General features: G+C 41.5%; 1 protein-coding gene across 1 annotated transcript; it reads right to left on the bottom strand.

The window, feature by feature from the left end:
- Window positions 1-846: 846 nt before the first annotated feature.
- On the bottom strand, window positions 847-21,498 carry muc5e (mucin 5e). Its single transcript, XM_076722843.1, has 45 exons — window positions 21,387-21,498; window positions 17,643-17,687; window positions 17,144-17,369; window positions 16,485-16,614; window positions 16,222-16,285; window positions 15,863-15,945; window positions 15,510-15,705; window positions 15,265-15,390; window positions 15,027-15,147; window positions 14,802-14,937; window positions 14,636-14,713; window positions 14,386-14,455; window positions 14,095-14,232; window positions 13,842-13,991; window positions 13,164-13,258; window positions 12,917-13,049; window positions 12,479-12,722; window positions 12,231-12,271; window positions 11,904-11,992; window positions 11,505-11,659; window positions 11,270-11,408; window positions 10,969-11,073; window positions 10,481-10,675; window positions 10,052-10,124; window positions 9,802-9,971; window positions 9,489-9,645; window positions 9,298-9,408; window positions 8,923-9,064; window positions 8,765-8,793; window positions 8,477-8,579; window positions 6,117-6,232; window positions 5,781-5,981; window positions 4,927-5,168; window positions 4,555-4,741; window positions 3,768-3,996; window positions 3,055-3,221; window positions 2,853-2,922; window positions 2,609-2,718; window positions 2,467-2,498; window positions 2,233-2,386; window positions 2,103-2,140; window positions 1,845-1,952; window positions 1,470-1,509; window positions 1,198-1,306; window positions 847-1,015 (listed from the first exon to the last, which is right to left on the bottom strand). Exons 1-45 carry the CDS (start codon window positions 21,496-21,498, stop codon window positions 847-849), a joined length of 5,628 nt encoding a protein of 1,875 aa, XP_076578958.1.
- Window positions 21,499-21,943: the final 445 nt, after the last annotated feature.

Below are 21,943 nucleotides of genomic sequence, written 5' to 3'. Positions count from 1 at the left end.
ATCATTTGGACGTTAGAGTTGCAGCTGTCCCGTCAGCTCCACCAAATTGCACCATGGCTGCTGTTGAACAACATGGCATGCTTTGTCAGCTGTGTTTCCTATTCATGTACAGTTACATTTTAAAGGGCCAAACCACAAAAAACCCATCTTGCGTATTGCTTTTGATAACAGTCATACAGATATTTACCTGAAGCTTTTGGATCATTGAGAGGAACAATAATATTGACTCTGGCTGTTGCTGTGGTCGTTTCTAAATGTCATTTCTCAATGCTATGAGCACCAGGAGTACATTTCAGATGCAGTAACTCAAAACCTGTGCAAATAAAAACTACCTGCATGGCTAGATAGCACTGTTGAGGAGCTATGTTTTTGTCATTTGGCTTGCTATTGGTATGGAAATGTGTGTGATCAAAGCCGGAGCAATGAAGCTGCCATGAGGTACTCAGGGAGAAAAAGTGTGAGAAGAGTGGATTAAAGTTGCACCGAAAGATGCATAACACAAACGTTGCTGATTAGTAAATGATTCAATTTATTTGTCTGGTAATTGCTTGAAATGAAGACATCTTAGAATTTTAAAACAGATATATTTTACGTACTTGTGCATATTCATGCTTTGCAGCATACTTTGACTTTTTCAGTACTTGTTTTTTTTTTGTTTTTCTCTCACTATGTTTATCTTTATACACCAAAATACTAAGGTAAACTCGTTGTCTGAAAACCTACTTAGCAATTAACTTCATTCTGATTCTTATTAATAATCATTTCAGATTTTATACATTAGATTTGAATGTGGAAGCTGAATGGATTCATTACAAATCTGTTTCTTCTTGGCTCCGGTCTGTGCTTTCAGCGCAGTATGCCACAGGATCTGCACTCGCAGCCTGTGATATGCCTGTAGTTGTAGTGTCTGGTCGTGAGATCGAAGCACTGCAGGGTCACTGATCTCCTCTCTGAGCTCCGCTCCTGACAGCATCGGCACTCCTGCTCCACCTGCAGGTCGCCGTGCAACATCACCCTGTTGCAGCGGACCAAGGCGCATTGGGAGGAGGGGGCAGAGGGATTGAGACTAGAGTTAAAATTTATTATAGTCTCTAAAATTAAAGCTTTTGTTGAGTGCGCAGTATGAATTCTAAAAATCTCAAAATGGTTTAACTGACTGTGTTGTAACTCTTGCTATTGACAGGTATTCTATCTCACCTGGGCTCAGACACACATTGGCCCTGACAAACGGGCATCTGCATGACGGTGGTACAGTTGTCTCTGGTAATGTTGATACTGGTCACCTTCGGAGCACAGCTCTGGTTACCTGGAGTGAGAGGCAATACAGGAAATTCCGCCATTACTTAACTTTCGATTGTTAAATTGCTGGAACAAAAAAGTCCAAATCGAACGACTTTAAAGAAAAACAAAGTAACAAAGTCAGCAGTTGTAAATGATTTCAACATTTTGTTGATTTTGACTTCACTTACATGTAAAGCAGCAGTGTTGGTCGTCCCAAATTCTGTCCTCCTGGTGATAAACCACAAGGGCTCAAGGTCATTTTTTTTTTTCTACTTATTCTTTGAACATTTAACTATGGCTTGGTTTCAGCGTATGCACCTTTAAAATGTATTTAAAAAAAAATCTTGTGTCAATCTTTGGTTCCATAATGCTTTTTATCTTCACACCTAAACAACATGAATGAAAAACTCTACTCTGTTCCAATTTCAATAAAAGCTACCAAGCTCTATGCAATACTTATGATATATCTTTATTGTAAAACAACTGTTTGGCTGGCGGGAAATGCAGTTACACAAGAGTTATTACTGTGCAGTTGAAGGAACAGAGCGGAGAGTGAGCAGTACCTCCTGACAGTTTTCTCTGGGACAGACTCTCGTCTCAGTCTGAATACCATCTTTGTTGCAGCTGAATGACTTGCAGGGATGAGCGGCATCCTTCCATCTGTCTCCAACCTACACACGCAAAGATAGATATCAAGGCAAAACACTACACAGTACAATGATTCACAGCAAATCCATGCAAAATGCAAGTTAATGCTCAGGGAGAAGAAACACTTTTCTTTGTCAAATAGAGAAATTGTTATGAGATTAGACAAAACAAACCTTGTACGTTTTTCCATGATAGCTGCATGTCTTGTTCACTGAAAAATAACACGACAAGAGGAGCAAATGACACTCTCCGAGATCATACTGAAACCATCGCTTTCAAATATTATAAAGTGCCAGTGCTTACCGCAAATCTGATCACCACAGCAAGAGGAGTTTACCAAGACAGCACTGGGGCTGCAGGTAGGAGGTGGCCCAGGAGGTTTTGGAAAACACTCCTCCATCCGAGTCTGGTTGTTACATGTGCACAGGTGACAGCCGGACTTCCACACCTCGCCAGGCTGGAAGACAGAAATACGTTTACAGTCAAGAATTCTCTCAGAGACATGACTATTTCTGCATTGATAAGACAAAGACCTACCAGTCTGGGCTCACCAAGTGGCCCTTTACAATCTGATGGAAGAGAAAACAAACTCTGCATTAGCAATTTTTATGATGACTAGATTTCAAACAAATTGTCGAGGCATAAGTGTCAGCCTTATAGTGTAAGCCATGTTACTCACAGGGACAGTCAGACACACAGATGTTTGAGTGATTTCCTGCCCTGGACTGGCCACTTGGGCAAAAGCAGCCTGTGCTGTTGTTCTCGAGGGAGGCACCTGGGTAACGCACTCTGTACAGGCACATCAGTAGAGAAATAAGAATGAGGGAAAAGATGACAGGGGAACATTTTGGGTTTAGGAGAGTGAGAAATAAACATCACAACAAGTGGAAGGATGTTACTTGGTGAAAGTAAATTTTACAAACCCTCCATAGCAGAAGTCATCCAGCTTGTTGCTACATTCTTTGTAAACCAATCCTTCTGGACATGGCACATCTGAAGCATGAGAAAGGACACTGCAGTTATTAATCTAAGCATCAGTCCCAGGAAGAATTTATCATTGACATTTTAACCAAAACATTTTTATGAAGACAAAAGATAAAAAAGGATTAAAGGCACTGTGCATACCACAGCTTCCATTAGTCAGTCTTCTCCAGTCAATACACAATCCAGCTTTCTTGCATTCCTCAGCAGCCTGCTCTAATGAAGGGCAGGCACCATTTCTGCATGAATCAAACTTGCAGTTCTTCTTTTTAGCGATCAGATTCACATATCTGCTGCAGTTTGAGAAGACTCTGAGAAAACAGAACGTATTCGATTTTAGACAATAGTTAAAAAAATGTAGTAATATACAACATACTATACAACAACTCAGTGTTCCACGTGTTTTGGAGGGTGGTAGTAAGAGGCTGCTACAGTCCTATGCACAGTTGCTGAGTCACTATGAGGTGGCTGCTTGGAGGTTGTTGGGGTGCTACGGTGATTGCTAGGGCATTGCTGTGGGGCAATGGAGAGAGAGCAGAGCAGCAACTTACCTGAAATACGGCCAGTAATTGGACAAAATCACCAAGGGGGTGTAGTGGTAAAATAAAAGACGGGTAAATTATAAATGTACGCTGACTAAAATATCCAATGTGAAGTTATGATAAACTCATAAAAAAGGGGAGTAATCTTATGCTGCATTTGAAAAGGTGGATAAACTGTGTTCATGTGTATTTACCCTCCACTGCATCGCAAATAATACAATCAACAGGGCTAATAGCTTCAATATAATCAATCGATTAAAGGGACTGTATAATGATATGTATGTATTTAAAAAGACAAAAAGTGGGGGAGCTTACGTGTGATCTAGCAGCTCGCATAGTGGGCTCGCAGGGCAGGAGGTGGTGGAAGTGGGTGTGCTAGTGGGCCCTAGAGTGGTCTCAGGGTGACATGGTACTTCCGTTGGTGCCAAAACACAAGATGGCTTCAGCGGGTCTGCGTACACCCAATCATAGGCTGTTTTCTCACAGCAGCTGTCATCCTCGATCTGCCCTCCTTTACGGACACATGATCCAACGCCACAAACACCTGCAGAGAAGATGGAGAGGTGAGCTTCCGAGAGGAAGATGTGTGCTCTGATGACTATATACATTACATACATATACATGCAAGTATCTTACAAACTGTTTGACTGAAAAATATCAAGGCCCAACTGTTCACGGATTTTTGCAAATTTCAGTGTATGTTTATGGTTCTCTGACATTGCAGACTGGACAAATCTGCAATGTCAGAGAACCATGCTCTTATACAGCAACCTCAAACAAGCTATCTGTGTGAAAGCAGCTGGTGAAAAAAAAAGTAGTAAGGTGAGGACTCTGTCTTTTTAGGGTTAGGGTTATGAAACTGGACTTTAATTTACAAGCTGGCCCGAAAAACATTACTTGGATGCTCACTCTGTGTCTGCTGCTTGTGGTAACTTTAGGTAACTCAAATGTGAACAAGCTGTTTACATCACAGACAACATGTTTCTTTGAGATTGTTGTTTCAGTCTACCCTCTAGTGGCCAGAAATTGTTGAATGCAGCTTTAAACTGAGCACATTGTTTGGATAGCTCACAAGCTAATTTAATATTGATCCATTACCCACCACACTGTCCTTGGGTATTGTTGAGAAAATGCTCCATAGCCAGACTGACCACAAGGGTCCAAGACGGACTGAGGGATACATAAGAGCGGATCTCTGGGAGGTGGATAGACACTATGTACCCGGTGGTCTCAAACCTCCACCCTTGCTCCTCATATGGCGGCACTATGGTCACATTGTTTAGAGTGGCCTAGGGCAGATTAGATCAGTATCAAACCAAATGTCTCATCCTTTCAAGAGAGTATGGTGGCTTTGAATACTTTGACCTTTGAAGTAAAAATATCCCATATCACAGTAAATGATTATCAGCATCTATTAGCTAAAGAGCCAATATATAATGTTGTAACTGTAAATAAATAGAAAGTTATATCCTACCTGTACTGCAAACAAATGTGGAATGATATTGAGTGTAGCTATATTGTCCTGATATTTCAGGATGATGCCCTTAGCACAGGACCCTTTGAGGCCTGGCACACAGTAGAAGTTGTCTACAGCAATGGTCAGATGATGACGTGGCGACCGCTCCTCCACCAGGATGTAGGTGCAATCGTCCATGAAATCAAAGGCTACACCTTGGAAAGAGATGTAGTGGGGGTCCCCATATAGCTCACAGCGACCTAGAAATGGCATGGGAAAGCACAAGAGATGACTTTAGTAGATAGAAAAATTAATGACATCCCCAGAGCAGCATGGCTCTAGGGATGGCAACTTCAGTCGGCCAATTCATCACTTTAATCCAGACTGAAATATAACACTTATCCATAGACATTCATGTTCTTCACAGACTTTAGCGTAATAACCTTTTCCTCTCGTACCATCATTTGGTCAAACTTTTCATGTGTCCAATACGTTACATCATCATGCTAACACACAAAACAAAGATGGTGACTATATAAAACATTGCCTACTAAACATCAGCATGTTCATTTGTCACTATGAGCATGTTAGCACGCTGACATTAACACCACAGAGCCTCTAGCATGGTGTTATAAGGACAATTACAGTATATAAATGGAGACTGATTCACGAAAACTGGGAGCAAGATGACATAATGATGTTTTGTGGAGCAGCACTTTATACTCTAAATCAAGATGAAATTCCTTGCCTAACCACACAAAAAACAGCGATAGATATGTTGTGGCAAATATCAAACTCTAAAGAAATGAAAAAAGGGGGGATAAATAAGAGCTAACACGAGCAGCCGCAGAGGCAAACATTGATAAACTTACAGTCACACTTCCATGTTTCACAGCATCCATCTGACACTCTTGTGGCCTGATTTCTGGGACAGATGGGAATTGTAGAGTCTGGACAAACCACTGGAGTCAACTCTATCTTCCCCTCTGTACAAGTCTTATTGAAGCAGTCCTCTGTCCACGCATCACCACAACTCCACCTCTTTTTCCTCTTCAGGTCTTTACACTCACAGACTATTGGTTGGATGAATACAAAAGCAGAGGAGAGTGAATACAGACAGGCCAAAACCATTGTTCCAGCAATGGGAACCGACTGATAAAATTACTGACAAAACAGAGTAATGTGCAGAAAAAATACATGACACGCACTATGAGTGGTTGACTCTTCACTGACAGGTGTGAATGTTTTTCCTGTTGTTGTCATTGTTGTGCCTGTTTCTTCAGTGATCGGTTCAGTGGTAGATGTTGCACTGGTCAATCCTTCACTTGTGGACATCTCAGTGGCATATGTTGTTGGTGGCATCATTGTGGATTTAGACGTCACTCCATGAGACACTGTTGTTTCTGAGCTGGTCTTAGTAGGTTGAGTGGTTGAAGGAGTAGAGGAGGTAAATGTTTCAGTGGAAGTCTCTGTGGTGGTTACTTCAGTCAGACCTGAGGTTACAGTAGTAGCATTGGTTGGAAAGGTGGTTGCTGATTGAAGTGTTGTTGCTGTTTGCTCAGTATGTTTTGTTGTTGGTTGAGTTGTAAAGGTATAGGTTGATGTATCTGTCTCTGTGGGCTCTGATTCTGTTGTCCGTGTTGTTGAAGCGTTGGTGGAAACAGTCCTCTGAGTTGTGTATAACGTGGTAAGCACAGAGCTAGGAGATTCAGATGTAGGTAACTCTGTTGTGGTTGTTTGAATTGTGGTAGAGCTAGCAGTTGTCATTGAAGGAGTGGTACCCATTATAGTTGTAGAAGCTGGTGTATTAGTCATTTTGGTAGGGGTTACTGAGGTTTCAGTAGTGGTTAAGGTAGTTGTAGTCATTGGTGTAGAGGTGGTGGAAAGTACAGTGGACCAATTTCCTGTAGTTGTAGAGACATTGGTAATGGCCGTCTGAGGTGTAGAGGTGGTGGAGGGAGTGGCTGACCATGTTTCGGCTGTAGTTAAGCCAGCTGTAGTTGTTGGTGTTGAGGCTGTGGAAAGCACAGTTGTTTCAGTGGTGGCTGAAGTGGTTGTAGTTGATTGTGTAGAGGTGGAGGAAACCACAGTAGGCCAATTTCCTGTAGTAGATGATATGCCTGTAATGGTTGTCAATGGTGTAGAGGTGGTGGTGGGTGCTGTTGGCCATGTTTCAGCCGTAGTTAAGGCAGTTGCAGTTGTTGGTGTTGAGGTTGTGGAAAGCACAGTTGTTTCAGTGGTGGCTGAAGTGGTCATAGTTGATGGTGTAGAGGTGGAAGAAACCACAGTGGGCCAATTTCCTGTAGTAGATGATATGCCTGTAACCGTCGTCAATGGTGTAGAGGTGGTGGTGGGTGCTGTTGACCATGTTTCAGCCGTAGTTAAGGCCATCGTAGTTGTTGGTGTCGAGGTTGTGGAAAGCACAGTTGTTTCAGTGGTGGCTGAAGTGGTTGTAGTTGATGGTGTAGAGGTGGAGGAAACCACAGTGGGCCAATTTCCTGTAGTAGATGATATGCCTGTAATGGTCGTCAATGGTGTAGATGTGGTGGTGGGTGCTGTTGGCCATGTTTCAGCTGTAGTTAAGCCAGCTGTAGTTGTTGGTGTTGAGGTTGTGGAAAGCACAGTTGTTTCAGTGGTGGCTGAAGTGGTCGTAGTTGATGGTGTAGAGGTGGAGGAAGTAGATGATATGTCTGTAATGGTCGTCAATGGTGTAGAGGTGGTGGTGGGTGCTGTTGACCATGTTTCAGCCGTAGTTAAGGCCGCTGTAGTTGTTGGTGTCGAGGTTGTGGAAAGCATAGTTGTTTCAGTGGTTGCTGAAGTGGTCGTAGTTGATGGTGTAGAGGTGGAGGAAACCACAGTGGGCCAATTTCCCGTAGTAGATGATATGCCTGTAATGGTTGTCAGTGGTGTAGAGGTGGTGGTGGGTGCTGTTGGCCATGTTTCAGCTGTAGTTAAGGCAGCTGTAGTTGTTGACATAGAGGTGGGGACAAGAACAGTTGTTTCAGTGGTGGCTGAAGTGGTCGTAGTTGATGGTGTAGAGGTGGAGGAAACCACAGTGGGCCAATTTCCTGTAGTAGATGATATGCCTGTAATGGTCGTCAATGGTGTAGAGGTGGCGGTGGGTGCTGTTGACCATGTTTCAGCCGTAGTTAAGGCCACCGTAGTTGTTGGTGTCGAGGTTGTGGAAAGCACAGTTGTTTCAGTGGTGGCTGAAGTGGTCATAGTTGATGGTGTAGAGGTGGAGGAAACCACAGTAGGCCAATTTCCTGTAGTGGATGATATGTCTGTAATGGTCGTCAATGGTGTAGAGGTGGTGGTGGGTGCTGTTGGCCGTGTTTCAGCTGTAGTTAAGGCAGTTGCAGTTGTTGGTGTCGAGGTTGTGGAAAGCACAGTTGTTTCAGTGGTGGCTGAAGTGGTCATAGTTGATGGTGTAGAGGAGGAAGAAAGCACAGTGGACCAATTTCGTGTTGTAGGTGATACGTCTGTAATGGTTGTCAATGGTGAAGAGGTGGTGGTGAGTGCTGTTGGCCATGTTTCAGCCGTAGTTAAGGCAGTTGTAGTTGTTGACATAGAGGTGGTGACAAGAACAGTTGTTTCAGTGGTAGTGGCTGATGCAGTTGTGGTGGGAGCAGTTGATGTAGTGGTGGTAGGCATAGTTGTGGGTGGAGGTGCTGTTGGAGTAGAGGTGGAATAGAGGTCTGATGTTTTGAAAACATGCTCTGTGAAGGACCATACAGTACACTCGAGAACATTAACAAAGCTGATTGCCACAAAAACAATTTCATATTTTTGTGTAAGTCTTGATAGACATATGAAATAGTAAATATAATGGTAAATGAAACTAATTCATACTTACGACACTTAATTGTTCCATTTTCACAGTGGCTGACAAGGAAATAAGTTGTCAAATGAATGAATATAGTATATATAAAGTGCACAATTTTTCATTGGATGGTTGGACATAATATAAATTTTTTGATATATTGTACAAAATTTAAGAGACATCCAACTTACCACTCAATAGAGTGTATCAGCACCACTGCCCCAGGCTGGATGATGGTGTCATTAAAATAGCAGGTGCAGTTTCTCAGTTTGGTACATTCACCAGTATTTTCATCATAGAATGGTTCCTCCCTTGAACATCTGGGGTAGCAGCCTTCACCAAGAATAAATGTTATGTCACAGTTGGTTTTTGTAAGCATTAATTAAAGACCTAGAAAAAGCATTCAGTAGATATCTAAATTGTAAAGATTCCATTTTAAGACCAGGTTTGTTTACGACCGGACACAAATTAACATTAATGCATTACTTCCACTGTCCACGTTCAACTTATGATTCACAATTAGGTTTAGCTGTTAGATTTGAATACAATTGAGAAAGTCTGGTTACCCTCCAGCTTGTGAGTGAAGTAGTTGCTTTTGCCGCAGGTCAGCATCTCACCACAGGCTTCATAGTGCCAGCTACACTGGCCCTGCTCGTTGTAGTAGTCACAGTAGACCGCTATGGTTTAAAGGATCACAGGTTAAATGATTACACAGAGAGGTATAGTTTATGTTTTGCAAAACAGGATTGTAACTTACGACACAAATCAGGTGTTCTCCAGTTGACGCAAACATCCTGGTCACTGCAGGCCTCTGCATAGGCTGCCACAGCTGTGCAGAAACCCAGAAACTTCCCTTCAAACTCACAGGAGCAGGACTCCTGCACGCAGGCATGGTAGTACGGCTCTGGATCCACCTGGGAATTGTAGAGCATCCAGAGCTTTAAAACACACTTTCATGAACTCTCTGTGAAGGTCTATTAGGGTAAACAGTAGATCTGGATAATGAATATTTAGTGTTGACCCTTAGCTCTTTTAAGTCTTTAGTTTAATGTAATATGTAAAATGCATACTTTTAAGTGGCAGTCATTGAATGTGTCTCCTGTCAGGATCATACAGCGCCGCTGGGCCCAGGCTGAGCAGTAGGAGTTGCGTTCACACGGAAACATCTCAGTGGTCACATCGGAGCAAGGAGGTGTGGGGGCTTTCCAGCTGTTGCCAAATGCCAGGGGACTAGACACCACTAAAAACAGATTGTTGGTGTTATTATGATTATCAAGACCAAGGTATTCGTGTTTCATAAATAAGAGAAAGTTTATTCACCTGCTGAGCCGCTTATCTGCAGGTCATTCATCTCATTGGAGTCAAAATTCCCACAGAGGCCACACACTCGATTCTGCAGGAGAGGTGGTTAAGTTCCAAAATTACACACAAATTGAACGTATTTAGAGAGAATGAATCTATCAGTGATGGCCAGTGCTTAAATGTAATGTTAGTGTCTTTTTACGACTAGTCAGTTTTCATATCCAGCACAAAGCAGCTTTGATCGAAATCAAAGTTTTCTTGAACTGGTTAACTAAATCAGTACAAAGCTGAGAAAGAAAGTAAGACATTAAATGATTGTATAAAATGCTTTGAAATTTATATTTTATATTTAGCAGCAGTTTCAAAATTTTTTTATTTACATTTAAGATAAGAGCTTGTTCATGTGTCAAATGATATGATTACATGGTCAAAATCCTCATCACCCACCCTCCAGTACGCATGCAGCTCGATGGTGATCCGGGTGTGTTTGTCCCAGATGAGAGTGATCCCTCTGCTCGGCACTGAGATTATGATGTAGAGTCCTACAGTGTGTGTGGAGTAAAGAGGATCTACCTGTGGAGTCCAGCCCTCATGGTGGTGCCTGGTCACCTTCATGTCACTCAACGTCAGGGTGACTGAGCCCTTTTAGGACAGCAAAGGTACAACGATGATTTTTAATTGTTGATGAACAAATTACCAGACTTTACAGGTTCACGGCCATTTATCAGCCATGAAATTCAGTGAATGATCATAGTGTGCAACTATGCATTGAGTGAAAGGTGTAGTTGAAGTGTGTCAAGTAACGGGATGAAAAAAGTGAACGATGGAATGGATGTTACAGTATCATGAAAACAATGAAGATAGATAACAAACATGTAGACAATAGCTGTTTGATTTAGTGGAGAAAAAAGGGAATCCAAGAAACAGCCGTCCACCTGCAGGTCGAGGATGATGGAGCGAGAGCAGGTGAGCGCCTCATCACAGCAGGGTACACTCTCCACTCTGACAGAGAAGGTGCCGTTCCCATTTCCACAATCATCCTGAAGAAAAAAGATCAGAGTTAAAGACATTATTGTGAAAACTATGGCAAACTGTAACCTATATCTTTAAAAACAGCGTATAGTTCTGGCAGGGTTTTTGGATGATCCTTTGAAGGGAATGTGTTGGAGGCCGACAAAGTTTGAGCAAAGAAACATGAAAAGTGGATTTTTGCCCCACTTTCATGTTTTGCCTCACCTCTACAAGTGTGTACTGACAGTGTCCATCAAAGCGGTACCATTTGGAGTCAAACGTCTGGTAGTGTCCATTTCCATAAACTTGACACTTCCCAGGACAGGGCATGTCTTTGCAGTGCCACTGACCCTGACCACAGACACTGTAAGATAGAGCGTAAGCCTTTTAGTCAGCCTCTGGCCTCTGTGTCATGGCTTTGAAGGAACAAGCAGTAAAGCAGCACCAATGCAGGCGTTACCAGGTTTTGCAGCTGGTTTTGACACTCTGCCCTGCACTGAATACTTTGCCGCTGTACACGCAGGTGCAGTTGTCCAGAGTAACACAGTTTCCACGGTGATCCTCATACTGGTCAGGAGAGCAGTAACAGCCACTATCACATTTCATACTGGCACCCTGGAAATTACACCAAAAGAAAACTTTTTGGGTCAAAGATACATGTGACCCGTCACAATAAAAAAACAGTACTAAGACAACATTTATGTTTGACATCATCAGCTTCATTGAATGAATGATGCCTTAATGAATGACAGCATTCTGTTTTTATTTAAGCTTTACACAGTGTCTCAACTTTGTCGGAATCAAGGTTGTACAACGTAAATACTACATAATAACAAGCCACGGACAAATGTTGACCTACCATTGGTTTGCTGAGACTGTCACAGGTTTTCCGAGCCGTGTTAACGGGATACTCAGCGCAATGAACACAAACCTTCCCATTTCTGCACCCTGACGGAAACAATCATTAAATACATAAAAACATAGTGTGATAATTAGATTTCAGACAGTTAGCACATTGTCTAGTTTTTCTTCTCTTTTCTTTTTTTCTTGGACATGGTGGCAAAATTCAGGTGAATTCCCACTACTACCAAATGAATGAAGTTGAAACAGTGGAGCAAAGCTATCAAAGGATGAGTATGATTGTGATATGATTATGACACAAAATATATATATATACAGTATTTACCACAATCCTTAGCACACTGCAGTTCTCCATTCTCACAGATGCTGCAATAGACACAATGTTTGGTTTGAGATATAACACAAATGTAGGTGTAGACTAGCAATGGGAAACAGCATTGGAAAGATGTGGTTAGGGCAGACAGTGGGTAATAGCCTCAGGCACCAAGAAGGTAAGCTAAAAAGGTAAAATATTAAAATAATTTGGTATTTAAGCATTTGAAACAGCTGTGAATACTCAGACGATCAGCTCACCACATTCGTCCATCGATAACAATGGAGCCTGGTGATGTTGTACCGCCATAGTAGTGACAAACACACTCTGCTTTTGGGGTACAGATGTGTCCTTGGTTCAGGTGAGTTCCCTCTGGACAGCCACAGCCCTCCACAGGCGCATCATCCAGCCCACAGCGAGGGTCAGGGCCAGACAGGGAACGGCATGTGTGGTTGCAGATTTGCATGTTGTAGGAGAATCCTTGGTTCTTCTGACATTGCAGAGCTGTGACACAACATTGTGATAACATGAAATATGACTCTGATTTTAAAGTAAGCACTAGTACTACTTAAATTAGAAACATCTGGTGTCTGGCAGGTTTTTAATCATCCTTTTATCATCATTTATCAAAATGAAAAAACAATTCCATAAACTGCCAGCAGCAGTGTGGAAGGATGCAGAGAGAATAAGTAACTCACTGCAGTTGGTAGCTTTCCTCCAGTCGCCAACTATAACACCCAGACTGGCGCAGGCTTTGGCATAGCTGCCCAGAGCGACACACAAGCACTGCTGCAGGCTGCTGCCACAGCTGCACGTTCTTTGGATACAAGCCTGGAAACGGCAACAAGTTTCGTGTTAACAGGAGTCGTCGCCAACATGCCAGTCGCATATTTGAAAATGGCAAGAACTAGTTAAGGATTTCATTTGGTGCAAAAGTCTTGTTACCGTGTGGTAGTGATCCGTTGGGATGTGATCATGGCACTTAGCAAATATCCCAGTTGGGTTGTTCAACACAGAGCACTTTTCATCAGCAAATATTTCTGCAAAATACATGTTGAGATAATGAAGTATGTTTGCAAAACAGTTTGGTAGTATCTTTCCTTATATGATAAAAATAATTATAATTATACAACCGAGCAGCCCTAACAGCAGTCCCTCAGTCCCAGTCTCTGTCAGAGCACAGAGAAGGTGCTGAGGAAATTCCAGTGTATTAATATCAAAATGTAATATATTCTTTATCAGCCCTCATATATGCAAGGAGGGTTGAATCCATGGAAAATGAACTTGGTTATAGATATGTGAAAATACTCTATTTCGCCTCTCATCCAATATGCTTCTTCAAGTTCTAACTGACTGCAGGGGAGTCAGTTAGAACTCCTTCACTTGATTCACGTCAAAGTAGAGAAACTTTCCCTCAACAGAGGAGGAGGTCTATGACACCACTTATCCCCCACCTACAATGCTGTTCTTTCATCCCACCCAATTAAAACTGAAGAAGACTCTTGGATGTTTCTACAACCAAGTCCAGTCCAATCCTCACGTTCATCCCTGACATAGAGAATTCAGGAATTTAAACACACATTTTCAACATTTTTAAAGCACATTTGTATTATTAATGGTTACCATTGTCTGTGTTGATGCAGGTGCTGGGTATGTTCACCGCACAAGCATCCACACTCCACGACTGAGCAAAAGGCTGAGCTGAGTTCTCGACGATGCCGCTGCTGGTGGTGAAGTCGTCTGTGGTGTCATTGTTGCTGTTGCCACAAAGACCTAAAGGACAGACTGACTAGAATTACTAGTCAATTTGTATCATGCTTGAGATGAAAATGGAGCCCAAAGGGAATGCCAGTGGCAATATATCAGAGAACCTAACCTGAGATCATGCCAGTGTGGTTTGAGGGTGGCGTGATGTACAGCTGGATTTCAGGAGACATCTGGACTTGGATCTTTATGCCAAAGGATGTGTAGACCTGGACGTACATGGAGGACTGCCAGAATACCAGAGCATGGTCTGACAGGTGACAGAGGTTGGTCAGTGATTGGGTGGGTGAGTGAGTAACCCAGCCATGGATGGATTACTAGACTACCAGACATGTTACATATTCACGTTAAAGACCATTTAATAGATGCAATGGACAGCAAATCTTCTTCCCATTGTTTTTACCAGATTGGTGAAGTTCAGAGATCTCCTCCTGTCCAACTTTAACCATGTTCTGTGAAAATGTGTATGTTTCCTGCAGGTCCAAAAAGAAGCACAATTATGTTTAGTGACTCCTCTTGCAGTTCAGTCACCAGAATACAATGTTGGCATTGTACATTTCTGCAAACCACACATTGCATGTTTCATATGTGTCACGTCAATCGTTATAAATAAATAATCGTTATAAATTCAACCCTCAAAGACTTGCATGTACCTGAAAAAGCTGAAGAGTGACTGTTTTCAGAGACGGCGCCTTTTCGAAATACTTAATAGCTATTGTCCAGTTGAGAGCCTAAAAAATGTTTTTAATAGAGCAATTAGTATCTCAAAAAGACAACATAAGTTCATGTTAAATGTTGTGGTAGTGGGGAAAAATTCACCTGTGAGGCCACATATGTACATTTACCAGGGACGGCATATTGTTTGCCATCAAATGTTGTCACAAACTGCCCTTCAATGACACATTTGGCAGGGCAGAAGTTTTCAGAGCATCGCCATTTCCCACTGTCACACATACTGTGGAGAGGAATGAGGATGGCATTCAAATTAAATAGGTTCATTACATTCATCCCATAATCACAATTCATGTTTTTCTGCCCACTTACCATGACTGACATATGGTGCTGCGCGTGTCTCCAGTTGAGTAGCTCTCGCCAGCAAACACACAGGGGCAGCTGGACATGTTCACACAGTGGAAACCATCTGCAGCATCATTAAGGACCTTACCTACAACACAAATTAGTAAACCGTTTATGATTATTAGGCTTTAGCAGGCTAAAGAGGCGCTTACACAACAGAGTCAGATAAGAGAAGAGCTAAATCATAGAGTCAGACAACGCTCACCCACTGGGCAGACACAGGAGCTGATGAGATCCTGGTTGGAGAATCTGGGGTTTGGGTTGGAGCAGGTAGGAACAAAGGCTGCATCCTGCTCTACATAAACCAGGTCCCCTGGACAACTGGGTATCACTGCATCCCACAGAGACAGACGCACGGCAAGTGTCCATCAAGTCTATCAAATACATGCCCGAAACATACATTTGGGCCAATTCAAAGAACTTTAAAATCTAGATTCAAAGGGCACCTACCACAGCCGGTTACAGATCTCCATACGTTCCAGACATAGCTGCTATTTCCACACTGCTGGGCAAATTCTTTGAAGAAAGCGCAGCTGATGTATTTGCTCTGTTCATAGTTGTAAATGTTCTCATCACAGAGTTTGATGTAATGTTGTATCCTGGCTTGCAGACAATCCAAGGTGTAGGAAAAGAACAGTCTGCATGCCTGGAAATGTCATGAGAGAAACCACCTGAACATCTGGAATTAGGACATTTTGTGTGTGATGTGCACCTGTCTTGGTCTTGGTAGAAAGTACGTACAGAGCAGCAGTGCCAACAGCAGACTGGAAAGCACAGTATCACCATGACAACAGTTAACTTACTTGATTATCAGTGAAGACAGGATCTCGGGTTTGACATGTGTCATCACCAATCTCGCTCTCTGTGATCAACTGCTGTTCGTTGCCTGGTTTCATAAAAATAGCATATTCTTTGAGCAAATTTGGAAACACAAACCGGCGTTGTGCAGAAATCCATTCCTCCATCACTCCATGTTTCCCCCTACCTTTATATGCACCCAACATTGTCCCTAACCCTAACCAGTCTGCAGGTGGCACTATAGGAAACACAATTTTAACAGGAGGGGAACATGATGTGACAGGGAGCCGACTTCCACACACCACCAGCCTTTTGTTCGTCTAATTTCTATCCCTCCTTAATTCCAGTCGTTTCCTTATCGTACCTGAGATGTTGTGTTTCCCACACAGTCCACCCATGTCAGTGCTCAGCTCCTGCTCCAGCTCCACCTTAACAAGTTAAAAAAATCTTTAGTTCGGTTAGTGCTCTGCAGTGCCAAACTAGCTGTGAATGTTCCAGTTAACCTGGCTTTGATGCATCGTATACATTATGTGTGTATGTATTTCTACGCTTGTGTTTAAGCCCTCTTGTGTGCGTCCACTGCACATTCTCAACATGGAGGAATCCGCAGCATCAGTGTCCTCTCACCCACAAAGTGTCGATTCCTCCAGGTACATTGTGCCAGACGACAGACAGGGGAAGCAGCGAGCTCCTCAGTTTAGAGTAGATACCGTAGTGAAAGATGTGCTGGTAGGTGTGGTCGTACGGAAGGGAAACACTGTCGGCAAATAAACATAGAGTACAGATACAGTGAACAGAGTTTATCACGGTACACCCAGAGCTTGTATATAAATGTATTCTCTGTTAAACAAAATGAAGAGCACAGCCTGATGTAAAACAAGTATGTCTTTTTACTGTCTTCTCACTTCCTCAACTTTTTATTACACTGCCCACCTCACCCAAAAGTCACCTTGCAGATTGCAGCAACTCGATGTCATTTTCTGCATGTTTGCATTTAACTCAACTGGAGAGACAAATCATTAATAATGCTCAGTGTCCCAGAGTCAAAGCTAATAATCAACTAACACTGATGACATTAAAAACGCATAAAAATGTCAACCACTTGGCAGCGTCGCTGAGTATAAATGCCATCTGAGTGAATGATTTGTGTCACTGTGATCAACAAATATAGACTCAGGATGTGCAATCAGATCAAACTTTGCAGGAGGCATTGTTTGGTTTTCTGGGTGTCTGCGGTTTCCATGTCGTAAAACAGTATAAGGGTGGGTTAAGGGTTGGACTCAAACCTTTTCTTCTCCACCAGGATGCTTCCATTCTGCAGAACAGTCCTGATTTTGTTGATGATGATCTCAACGTCGACCAGCAGCCCGCTGTTACCTCGCCGTGTGGTGATATCACATTCCACCCGATTGTGGGTGAAGTGGGTGAGGGTGAACCGGCAGCTGGACCGCACGTAGAAACTCGAACCATTGAAAGGCTGGACGACCCCGCTGCCAAAGGTCCTGCAAGTGTCTGATCACCACAAAGATCAATTCACTCATTAGACAATGTCTGAAAATATGAGTGAAGTCAACAAGGAAGCAATAAATCGATTAAAATTATTTGGTTATGTTGGATTTAGGGTTTGAAATGTTACTGTTAAATGTTTTTGTTGTTCTTACCAAAGGTGTAATCAGCAGCACTCCTATCAGTAATCAATAATGAAATCCAACAATAACCAACTATTATTTCAATATCTGTAAAAAGTAATCAGTAAAATGAATGAATGAGATTGATTATACTCACATTTTTGAGTTTCTGTTGTGGTGACTGATTCCCCTGTCTCTATAACTAGGAGAGAAATACAGCGTCAAGGTGGAAGCAAACATTCATATTCATTAAAAAATCTGAATAGAAATTAGTATAAGATTACAAATCATTTGGATATAGCAGAAATGTTACAGTTATACCAGACACAGTATTTGATTAAAGAAGACAAGTAATACAGAGATTATGATATTATATCCATGGAGAAAGAGGTATTCAGATCCTTTACTTAAGTGAAAGTAGCGATACTGCAATATTAATTACTCCATTACAAGTAAAGGTCCTGCATTGAAAATGCCACTGAAGTAAAAGTACAAGTATTATAAGCTAAATCTATCATTAAAAATGAAAGTACTCACAATTCACAAAAATAGCTCATATTAACTAATTATATTATTGGATTCTTATTATAGATGTTTCATTGTGGTTTAGCAGTTTATTTCCACTTTGTCAAACACTGTTGAATAGTTTGATTTACATTTATCATATTTTATAAGCTCATATTTTTAGATTTGCATGTAAATTCAAGTAATGACAAGAAACAAAAACACTGTTAGATGAATGCAGTCGAGTAAAAACATTTATTTTAAAAATGTATATAGTAGCTCAAAACAGTAAAAGTACCTCAAATTCGTACTTTAGTAGAGTACTTGATTAAACATATGTTTTTAATCCTCCACTTTCAACACTGATGCATGTTACTCTTCACACTCCAGTCCGGAAAATGTGAGGACTGTTTCTCTGATTCAACTTCTGCAGTTAAAACCTTAAGAAATTGATCTATAAACTGAAAGTTGAACTAAAACCTGTGCAAATAACCATGAAAAACAGCATCTCGTCTTAAAGCATCTTAACCTCTTTGCTTATCATGCTGCAAAAATTCAATAGTAATATTTTGGTCATATTGCAGTAAATAGATTTTCTAAAATCCTTGTCCCACGCCACATTTTTTCTGCCTAGATGAATGAATTCATAGAAATGATGAAATGAATGGTTGCATGGTACCTGAAGCCAGTGAAAACCAGACAGCCAGCATCCATCGCTGTGTGGTCATGCTGCCTGAACCTCTCTCGCTGCAGGAGAGCAGCTCAAACCAGGAGGAACTGCACAAACAGCCCACTACATGGCTTTATATGCAGTGTCCATACACACACGCACAGATATGTATGTGTGTGTGATATGGGCTGAACAACACACTCCGTACTCCTGGACGTGCACGCTCACACATGCACTTTTGAACTTATTTGATTGAAAATACCAGGAAACTACAAAAAGGAAAAAAAATCTGATTAAATATTAAACTTAACAGCAATTAAGCATAAATGATTATGCAGTGCTGGAAAGGCAGCTTCATTTACAGCATTTCCTGCTAATCGTGTTGCATTTACAGTTAAAGAAATCTATTTCATGGCATAACAACAATCCATCTGATATATACCCCCGTGGGAAACTGTGTGTGTGTGTGTGTGTGTGTGTGTGTGTGTGTGTGAAAGAGAGATGTTGATTAGAAAGAGGGCAGGATGGACGCACAAACACAGTCTGGAAGACCCAACATCAAAATAAAAAGGAGAGTTTGAAACTTGAGCCTGCTCTTTCATTCCTTTAAACCTCCTGTATCCAGCCAGAAACGCTTGATTGATGTCTGTGTCACCACCTTCACACATAATGGGTAAAATATTAATGAACAAAGAGGGATGCTTACTTTTGGCAAACACTGGTGAACCAGACAATGCATTGCCAGTTAACAGAGGACAAGATGACAATGAGAAGGTGATAAATGAGGTGAGGGAAATGGCCATGGCATGAACCAGGATGCAGTTAGCTATTTTTCTATTTGAGATCTGAGGGAAAGTACCACATGACGTTTAAAGATGTGTTCCACTGCTGCTCAGGTTTCTCTCCATGCAAAGATTATACTTGGAGCGGCAAATTGAGTCAAAATCAGTGAGGTGGTAAAGGATTAAGAGGCTTAGAAACACTGAACAGGCGACAATAAACCTGAGATCGTTAACCCTAACTCACCACCTGTCAATGGGGATATTACACTCTCATTAAAATTGTTAGTGTGTAGATATTAGTACTGATGAGTACTTTTACTGCGCATGAGGGAACAGTAGCTATTAATATAACGAAATTATAACTAAACCGTGGTAAGTTGGTAATACATACACAAATGTAAGCAGTCTTTTTATGAAGTAAATATGAATGTAAACCACTAAAAAAATACTGTACATATGTGAACGTGTATCCAAACCTGTTGCAGCAGCAACATGGACCAAACATAGACTTATTTAATTCACAGGAACTGAACAAGACTTTTCAGGGACAAAGTGCCATTTGGACAACAGTGATAAATTCCAATTTTGAACATTTTATATTGTTATGACTTCAAGCTACATAAATAGATGTTTTTGGTCACAAGGGACCAGAAGAAGCTAACCAACACACACTCTTCTAAAATGTTATGGCTAACATGTCAGCAGGAAGTTACCTAACATTAATGTTACTTACATTCAGACACGGAGCTAAAATTGGCTAAAAAGTTCTGTGGAACTGCAGTGGTGGCTATTATTGGGTTCACGCTAATGACCTCTTTCAATGTCAGCAGACTTTGCTTCGATTTTAAGGTAAGTTAGACAGTGTCAATTTGGGTAGGGCAGACAAGTTTAATGTTTAATTTAGTCTATTCTTCACCTTGATTACCTGAATAATAAGAATAATAAGAATAAGAATAACCTAAACTTCTGATTATTGCTTGAATTTTCAGAGTTACACTTTATATCTGCAGGATTCTTCTGAAAACATACCCAAAACATATGGCTCCAAGTTTTCCTGCCAGTTTAATGTGACAGTATGTGAGTATGTGTGTGACAGAATGTATGAGGCATATGGCAGGGATGTCCTTTGCTGCCACGTTTCAAACTTGTTTCTTCATGCGGGTGAACTATAGTTTCTGCAATAGCATGTACTTACTGGCCCTCAGGCCTTGAACATATTTTGAAGAAAATGAATAACTGTGAAAGTCATTTTAGTGTGTATTGCATGTCTAACTCCCATCACAGTTGTAGCATAAGTTAGTAACATTAACAACGACTTTGTCACGGGTTGTGTACTATCCCTGTTATATGCTCAGTATGACATACATGATGACGTCATGTATGGAAGTGTCATGAAGTGGATCCGTGGTGTAATAGTCAGGACTGTGGAGCCATAGGTGTTCAGGTCACGGTGGGATCAGGTAACAGGTAAAAGAGTTAAAGTGCACTCAGACAATGAAATACAAGTGTCCAGCGTGAGTAACATATTAATGCATTAAGAGGCTTATTAGGCACCAAAAGCCTGCGCAACTGTTTATGATGCCTCACAAACAGCAATGATTACTTTATGTTTCATCTCTAAAGTCACACGGCAAACATCACAAATACGGCGCTACTCTTCTGAAGCGCTCAACACAGAATGTGTGCTTGCGCGTCTGTGATTGGCCAAAGCAGCTCCTTACCCGATGCCTTTATGTTGCGGCAATAGTTGATCCACGATGTGTCAAGGCAAGGTGTAATGCGATGTAAAATGGTGACATATTTAATGCAGCGTATATTGTGAAAAATGTCCTAACGTGGAACAATTCTGGAGAAGCGTTCAAAGCACAGTTAGTTGTTAAAATAAGCAAGAGGAATTGTCTTTTTTGCTTTTTAAATCCATCAAAGTCTAAAAATTAGCCCTTACCTGAATTGAGAGCAGTCAGGATGGCCGAGCGGTCTAAGGCGCTGCGTTCAGGTCGCAGTCTCCTTTGGAGGCGTGGGTTCGAATCCCACTTCTGACAAGCAATGTTTTTCATGGGAGCGATAATGTAGCGGTACGGGGTGTTCAGTTCCGTACGTTGTACAAGGCAATATGTCACACACACATATAGAATAATACAAAACGGATAGTTAATGAAGGGACGTCCTAAGACAATCCACTAGAGGGCATGACAGACCAGTGTACAAGACAAAGCCTATTTTCTGTGACCCTGCGTAATTAATGGTGTGCTCAATTTACCCTCACAACAGCCTCAACTTTAATTTCACAAGTTTTGATGACATTATTGTGTTAAAAAGTGTAATCGAAATATTATGTTATAATTATTCCCACTTTAATAAAGTCTGTCTATTTTGCATTATAGTATAAAACACTCTCACTCTCAACACTTATTATAAAGACATATTTTTCTACACTGTGCATGTGTGTGTATTGTAATTCAGTTTTCCTTTTTATTTCTTCCCTTAGTGCTACTTTTATAT

Source organism: Chaetodon auriga, chromosome 22, assembly GCF_051107435.1.
Source record: "Chaetodon auriga isolate fChaAug3 chromosome 22, fChaAug3.hap1, whole genome shotgun sequence".
In the NCBI taxonomy this organism is placed as follows: domain Eukaryota; kingdom Metazoa; phylum Chordata; class Actinopteri; order Chaetodontiformes; family Chaetodontidae; genus Chaetodon; species Chaetodon auriga.
Note: the sequence above shows the minus strand (reverse complement) of the source record. Positions and strands in the feature narration are given on the sequence as shown.

Bases quoted from the DNA above. Each gene is read 5' to 3' on its own strand.
- muc5e (XM_076722843.1), bottom strand. From the start codon at position 21,498: ATGAAAAACATTGCTTGTCAGAAGTGGGATTCGAACCCACGCCTCCAA. The intron at 13,992-14,094 runs GTTAGGTTCTCT...TCTGTCCTTTAG, and splicing joins CCACACTGGCATGATCTCAG to GTCTTTGTGGCAACAGCAAC. The intron at 8,580-8,764 runs GTAAGTATGAAT...CTACTCCAACAG, and splicing joins AAATGGAACAATTAAGTGTC to CACCTCCACCCACAACTATG.